Source organism: Lithobates pipiens, unplaced genomic scaffold (assembly GCF_037356315.1).
Source record: "Lithobates pipiens isolate NorthernLeopardFrog02 unplaced genomic scaffold, aLitPip1_a1.2 Scaffold_1, whole genome shotgun sequence".
NCBI lineage: Eukaryota > Metazoa > Chordata > Amphibia > Anura > Ranidae > Lithobates > Lithobates pipiens.
Window position 1 is genome coordinate 122,900,408 of NW_027507685.1, and position 8,001 is coordinate 122,908,408.

The window sequence follows — 8,001 nt, forward strand, 5'->3', positions numbered from 1 at the left end:
TTTTCCTTTGTTTTTTCGATCATGGTAAATTGCAGCACATCAATTGGTCCAATCGGCCCCGCCTGTCCGTTTTTCAGGCGGACCCTCTGTTCTACTCGGTGGAGCAGCAGATGTTAACGGATGTCGGTTTACACCCACCTAACTCCAATCTGATCTGCTAAAAAAAGAAAATGGAAGAGGATCTGTTCCCCTATGTCTAAGAAAATCAGAGAGCCCATAGAGCAGAGCAGCAGGCTGTGTCCGTGTCCGCTCTACATATGAGAAGCGGATACGGACCTGTCATCTGCCCACTCTGCTCAGCAGGTGATTGGGATGGATCCCTTGTCAAGCAAGCGGATTCCACCCTGTGTGAAAAGGGGGTTCAGAACAGTAAGGACTTGTTTACATTACACGAGGCCTGTGACCGGTTACCAAATTACTTAAGTGGCCCTCGCTCTTCAAAAGGTTGAGTACCCCATGCTGTAACTGATATATCTGCAGGAGAGCGTGTTCTTTTGAAAAAAAGACTTACTGGCTAGCAGGGGTGGACTGACAACTCATGGGGCCCCTGGGCAATAGGAAATTATGGGGCCCCCAGGCAATAGGAGATTATGGGGCCACACAGTATACACACACACAGTATACAATCACACAATATACACATACATGTACACACAGTATACACAGACAGGTTTCTATTGGATGAGAAGGTACTGGAGAGGTGGGGCAGCTATAATCTCTGGATTTTTAGACCAAAAGGATGTCGATAAGGGACATTTCAGAGACAGATGTTAAAAAAACACAGAGTTTTACATACTGTCCCTGGTTTTACTGAGGCTGGCAACCCTGATGGGGCCCCCTAGTGGCTCGGGGCCCTCGGGCAATGGCCGAGTGGCCAAATGGTCAGTCCGCCCCTGCTGGCTAGATTGCCATGTGACAGTAAAAGAAAGAAAGCCTAAAAAATAAAACAAATGCAGCCATCACATCTAAGAATTGGCAAGCTGTGATACAATGTTTGCTCTTGGTGTTTAATACTGCATTAATATCCCACTGAATGCTTTTACATGTTGTCTGGCATTGTTTTTCAATTCCCATACTAAATCTGTGTGATTTGGCCTTTTGAGGATATCTCAGCTGTCCTCCAGGTCTTATCTGTCATCCTACGATCGGTATCTCTCCACTGGTTCTATCTAATTAAGCAAAAGAAAAAACTGTCAACTGCTGACTGTTACGGTGACTCCCTGGAAATTGCAGATAGCATCAGCACGCAAGGTAACGGCAGACAGCCAAATAATACTGCACTACTTGATTTCTTGATAACCCTACACTAAGCATCTCATTCCTCCTGCCAGATCTGCTCTCCCTCTGGCTTTAGTTAGCATAGGAATTAGAAAGCTATTTGCAGGAACAAATCTTTGCAGCAGCAACTGTTTTACTAATAATAGTATTGTGAAATCTTAAGCCTAGTACACACTACTATTTATTTTTTTTTGTTCAACCCAGCGGGCTGAATGGAAAAAAAACGGACCTTCATGTTGGAGCTGCTGCACTAACAATCCAAAGTTAGTACAGCCATCTCCCCTGGTGCTCTATTGTGTTCTGACAGGGGGGCGCCCCCCCAGAATTATTTTGGTCAGTGCTCTCAGCCATTGGTTTGACATCATCGGATCTGATTGGAAGCCTTTTTTGGTCATGCCTTTTCGACAGAAGCTGGCCTGGCTGTCGTACACACGGGCCCAATGTCAGCCGGTTTCTATTGAACCAGCCGGTGTCGTCGGACATTCGGCCTGTGTGTATGGGGCTTTAAGGTGTATTTATATACAATACATTTTTCCATTGCTTGTGGTACAGTAAATAAAATCGCACTGTGGTTTGTCAAATCAGACACTGTCCTTCATACCGTGATAAAGCCTAGCTTCAACCATTTTTTTTTGTTTGTTTTAGATACAGTGGGAAAGAGTAAAAACTCTTTTGTGACCTCATTGATGAGATTTTCCATTGCTTCCTGTCCTGGTGAAGCTTTTAGACAAAATGGGGTTGTCACCAGAACAGGAAGGTACAGACAGCAATATAAGTTAGACATTCTAACCCTTCCTCGCTGTGCTAAGGGTTTCTTGTATGTGTCCATGTTGGACAGATTTGCCATCACTTCCTGATCTGGCATTGAAAGATTAACCCTGAAGTTATTAGAAAAAAAAAAAAGTTTTGGTGGGAGTTGGGCTGTTAGATCAAACCCATCACAATAAACTCTTGATGGATAGGGTTTTCAAAGGTGCAAATAGTTTGTTGTTCCACAGGTGCCTATAAGTCTCTATTTTCTGTTCATAAGTATAGCCTAAATGTTTGTATGATCTATGGCAGGGGTCCCCAAACCCTGGGCCGCAGACTGGTGCCGGTCCACGGCCTGTTGATGATTGGGCCGCACAGCAGGAGGTGAGCAGAGACCACGGTCTGCACAGGGCTATCAGACCACGCTTGCCGCTCACTACCTTCTGTGCTGCCATGCCTGTGTGTCCTCTCCTAGCTCCTCGGCCTGCCCAGCCGACGATTTCATCCTATCAGCAGGGCAGAGGGTGGGAGCTATAGATTGGAATGGAGAGCTCCTCCCGCCGACATTGTTGGGTGGGCGGGGGGAGCCGGGAGAGGACACATAAACTAATCACAACTTTGGCCCTGCTAAAGGTAGCAGTCCTGTGCAGGGGAGGCAGAGATTAGCGATGTGTGATGTTAGAGAGGAAATGGGGGGGGGGGGGGCAGACTGCAGGAGGCACTGTGATGGAGGAGGCTATGATAGCTAGGGGCACTGTAATCATTACAGGGTCCCTTTACAGTGCAGTCTCCTTCACATCACAGCCCCTTTTACAGAGCAGTCCCCTTTGCATTAATGTGAAGGGGCACTGTGATGTGAAGGGGAACTAAGCACACTGATATAAAGGAGGGGGCTTTGCTTTAAAGGGGGGGGGCTGTGGTGTGAAGGGGGGCTAAAGTCCGACTCTGTGTATATCTCATCCCTCGACCCATCCCTGGATGTCCGTCATCAAGAAGACTGGTCAAAGCAGTTGAAACTGGAGTTCAGTGATGGGGGGATCCTCTCATATTGAGTGCAATTTTAGGAGTACAGTGTTGGCCAAAACTACAGCAGAAAAAGATTTAGGCATGCTAATTTCATATTGCAGAATTAGCCAATGGCGTGCCCAGGCAGTGGCGAAAGCTAATAGAATTCTGTGGTGCAAAACCAGCAAGAGAAAGAGGTCCTGATCCCAATGGATCTAATTTAGAATATTGTATCCAGTTCTGGAGGCTTCACAAACAATGGATATCAGTGAGGTAACAAGTTCAGAGATAGCCACCAACAATAGCAGGTAAAAGCACAGAAAAATTAAGTATTTTAAATGCTTACTTGCATTGCGTTGTTCCATAATAGATCTTTATCCACTTTTATTGTGCCTTCGAACTTGCTAGAAAATGTGACAACTCTAGGAGAGTGAATTCCCTAGCACAGCCCCTCCATCATTGTATGTCATTGCCTCTCCTTTTTTTTTTGTGGCCCAGCTCCTCCACCCCTCCCTTCAGCTCTGTATTAATGAGGCTGAGGGGGGAGGAATGAAGGGGAATATTATAGAGAGTCACTTGAGTCTTTACCACATCTCTAAAGCTTTGAGTCATCTTCACATCCAAAATGGCACCCAGCAGCAGTCTCAGGGCTTTTGAGTAGCTACACAAAAGTAGGCTATCACCGATCAATGAAATTGATAAAATATGCTAAATTCACACAAAATCTGGAAGGAATTTAATGGTCGGGTGACAAAGTCTCTTTGATATGTACAGACCCAAGGTAAAGGATTGAAACCACAAAGTACATGAAGGGTTGGAATAGGTTTCACGCGAGCGGGATTTTCAATTTCAAAGAACATGACCTCAAACTACCAAACTAAATTTAGAAAGTATTATTTTTACCGAAAGAGTAGTTGACTCTTGGAACAGACTTCTAGCAGAAGTAGAGAGTCATTCCATAGTGAGTGAATATAAATTTGTTAGGAGAATCGAATCTGTTGCTTTTTTTTTTAGCTGTAGAGAGCATATCCAGAAGCATTTATAAAATTTACAGTCTATATAGTGTACATATATTTTGCAGAGTTTCAGGCATTTGAGTGATGCTTCATTGCATCATGTGGTTATCTGTATGTAGATAGTCTATTACAACCTTTGTCCTACTTTCACGTCTCCAGAAAGCTCCAGAATGTCATGGACATCCTGTAGTCTTCAGAGAAACAAGGGCGTTTCAAGGGGCTTTCCCACGGTGTTTAAATAATAGATAGCTGTAAGTCCTCTGTGATACATTGATAAAGCCGATTGGATTGTGAGAACTCTTTTTGAAACCCCAAATTGTTTTCTCACAGAGCCGTACACTTGTGGGGCTTGCGGGATTCAGTTCCAGTTTTACAACAACCTCCTGGAGCACATGCAGTCACATGCCGGTGAGAAGAACTCCCGATTCACTGTCGTTTTACTTGTCGATAAAGATTTTTTTGTGTATAGGTTTGTTTTATGGTGGTTAGAACTGGTTTTGTGTATGGCTCCAAATTACCTTAGGGCACCTGCATGTGAGCTTTTGTGCTCAGTCTGTCTTCTGTTACATTTAAACAAAAATTAAAACAAATGAAATGGAAGCATGGAAAAGTACAAGAGATGTGTTGCCTTTTAGTAACATTTTGTATGGCTGGCAGACAAAGGCCAATATTGGGAAATAACAAAGATGGGTATGTAAAACCTTTGATGTCCCCTGCCCAGCATATGAGTGGAGAGACCCCTGAAGACCAGATGTTCGTTGCTTGTATTCTATACACTGAATTGTTTCCTTTCCTTTTAAATTAAATATGTTGTAAAGCAAAATCACTTACAGATCATTTTAATATGCTAATTCTCATGCTCCCAGGCTGTATGCAATTCCATCTGTGACGCTGAACCTGCTATCTTCTTGCTTCATTGAGATGATGAGTGATCAGCCCACCTGGCTGGGAGTGGTAGAGTAGAGCTTCCACATGCCAGGCTTGTGGAAGACATGGTCGTTGGACCTCTAACACTTATACTTATTAACCAAAAATGTCTGTAGAGGAAGATCCAATCTTTGGTCTTTTCTGCCAAGATTTTTGCCTGATGCTCATCACAACATGGACATTGCCTGTATCAGTTATGGATTCCAACTCTCTTTTTTTCTTCTTTCTCAGCTGACGAAAACAGTATCACAACCAACCAGTCCAGGTCATTGCCGCCAGCAGAGGAGAATTGGAAGACTCAACCCCAAAGAAACAACACAAACAGTATGTCTCAAGGTGTCTTGATGACCAGACTTATGGCATAACTTCCCGTGGATTGCCATGCACAGGGAATAGGGCTAGGATAGCTTCTTTAAACTTTATAATACATGATCATTTGTGGGAGCATACACTAAAGTGAGCATGTTAATGTGTACTATTTGCTTACCAGGCTCACTGTGCAGAGTAGCCAGACATCTCAATTAATTTTCTTTTTCTTAGTTTGGGAGGGTGGAATTTTTTTTTATATATATTTTTTCATTAATATTACCCTGTGCTTAATAAAATAAAGCACAATTATTAATTGGTTTTATTTAAATATCTAAAGGTACATTTAAAGTGATTTTTTTTAGCTTGGAGACTCAACAAGTTGATTTAAAAATCAGCCGAGCCGGGATCTGTCCAAGGGTCATGACCGAAAAAGGTCTCCGGATTACTGCTCTCAGCCAATGGGTGAGAGCATTGACCTAAAAGGCATCCCCCTGTCAGAAACACAATAGAACAGCAGGGGAGATGGCAGTACTAGCGTTGGATAATTAGTACAGCGGCTCCTCCTGAGTTGACAGTGTTTTTTTTTTTTTTTTTGTTTTTTTTTTTAGTACTAGGTTTAAGTGTGAATAGGGTATCAGTTGTGTGTGGCTAGCTTAACTTTCAGTCCCAGAGACAACGGTCATCAGAACAAACAGGGTAAATCTACCCAGGGATAAAGCAATAAAAGCTAATAGGGGTTTTAACTATTATTCACTGTATCTAAAACAAAAACATAATTGTTGCCCTTAGATACTTACACTTAAACCGCTTTCCTTATAAAAACGATGGAAAGTTTTCAATTTTTTTTATTGTTTTTTTTTTTTTAGTTCTTGAGGAACAGGGGGAAGCAGTTCTCTCAAAGACTATAATCTGTGATGTGCTAAGCTCAGGCTGCCTGCCCACCACCCTGCAGGGAAATGCAGACAAAAGGAATCAAAGTAAGTATAAAACATGACAGTTGATATTTGCTGGAGGGTTTTTTTTTTTTTTTTTGGGAGGATGCATGTGATCAGCACAGTGCCAATCAGCACTATCTAGAAACAGGATCAGGGGTCTTGCAGTCTCATAGCACAGTCAGAAAACTCCTACAAGCTTTAACCAGTTCCTGGTGGGACTGCTTTAACTGCTGATCAGGAAAATGATTTAGCAGTTTATATTTACTAAAATAATTGCATTTCCATTTTCTGTGTACTGTGGGAGACCAGATGTTGTAAATGCAGAGTCCTGGGTTTAGTCAAGCCCCATACACACTATCAGATTTTCTGCCGGTTTTTTTCTTCGGTTCTTCAGATTTACGAAAACCATATAATAGGAGGTCAAACCTTAGGAGTGTCAATGTGTATCCAATCCGGCAGGCCCTTGCACTACATGGTTTTGGTAAATCTGAAGACAAAAATCAGCAGAAAATCTAATGGTGTGTATGGGGCTTAACAGTTTAAGTGGCAAATGCATATTGGGTTGCAACCCTCCTATGGTTCACCGATATCCCCATGGATGCTCCTATTGGTGTATGATCTATTTTCGTTTCTGTGTGTTGATTCATCAAATACATCTGAGCACCCTGGTGGAATTTCATGCAGTACTTTAAAAGTCTCCCGAGGAAGCCAGTGATTGGCGAAACATGTCGAGCTGAAGTTACTACACATACAGTCCTGTTTATATGTTTTCCAACCCTTACACCTTAAACTCTCTAACCTGTGGCTTCCTTGGAAATCTTGGTACTCAAAACGTATAACATGAATATCTATAACTTACCCTGGTCTAATCCAGATTAACTGAATGCTGTCAACCCTGTGCTCTCATATCCCTCCTTCTACCTCCCCCCTCTTCTTCCTTTTCCCCACTTCCACTATATTCTTCATTATATTACAGTATCAACTCTGCCTAGAAGCTTATGTTTTGCGTTTGATATACTACCTTAAGCTTAATGTCCATGTAACAATGTGTGTTATATCTTATTTGAACATCTATATGACTTTCCATTTGTAATATTGCAAAAAATTAGTTTCCATTTTTACAGAAACCTCATCCTTGTTTTACAGAACTGTTATGTCTCATAAAAGTTGTTCAGGTCTCACAAAAAAAAATTTTCAAAGAGTTTTCAAAGAGGTCTTAACCCCCCCCCCCCCCCAGGTGACAAAAGAGAAAATAGTTCCCATTTGGGGTACCTGGGGGTAGGAGGTCCATAGTTGCCATGTCAGTCTATGAGCTCTGACTGGAACAATGAAAATCTGATCTATGTACCTCCGAAATATCTGTTCACGCAGGTCTTTTGACTGTTCTTTTATACCTCCTCATGGCTCATTGTCTAGCCTGCTTAGTGCATCCATGTGAGAGCTAACAAACTCATTGACTATTTATACACAGACTCATTGTGATTTAAAAAGACACAAATGTGGAAAATTAACCTTTTAATTTACATTTTAACCTGTGTCTGCCACCTTCTGTCTGTACCAAGGACAAACATTCCAGGGTATTTAACTTTTTATCAGGGCCATGTGGGCGATTTCTATTATCATTTGGATTTAAAAGGATCCAAAAAAACTATGCTTTTTTGGATCATTCGAATTGGTTAGTGCCGTCACATTGGCAGCATCGACCAATCAGCAGGCACATAGCCTATCATGTCAGCTATGGAGAAGATGCGTGGCTGCAGAAAGCGTTTTTAAGCCCTGGA

At 42.3% G+C, this 8,001-nt stretch overlaps 1 protein-coding gene across 6 annotated transcripts in view; it reads left to right on the forward strand.

Annotated features, from left to right (window-relative positions):
* The window catches only part of LOC143974349 (zinc finger protein 618-like), a 236,860-nt gene that overhangs the window by 217,318 nt on the left and 11,541 nt on the right, over nucleotides 1-8,001 (forward strand). For 5 of the 6 annotated variants that reach the window (XM_077475667.1, XM_077475636.1, XM_077475645.1 and 2 more), the window contains 3 exons: nucleotides 4,380-4,457; nucleotides 5,208-5,300; nucleotides 6,152-6,262. In XM_077475667.1, the coding sequence (XP_077331793.1) occupies nucleotides 4,380-4,457; nucleotides 5,208-5,300; nucleotides 6,152-6,262 (282 nt within the window). The remainder of the gene's footprint in view (nucleotides 1-4,379; nucleotides 4,458-5,207; nucleotides 5,301-6,151; nucleotides 6,263-8,001) is intronic. The other variant, XM_077475627.1, reaches the window with a different exon arrangement.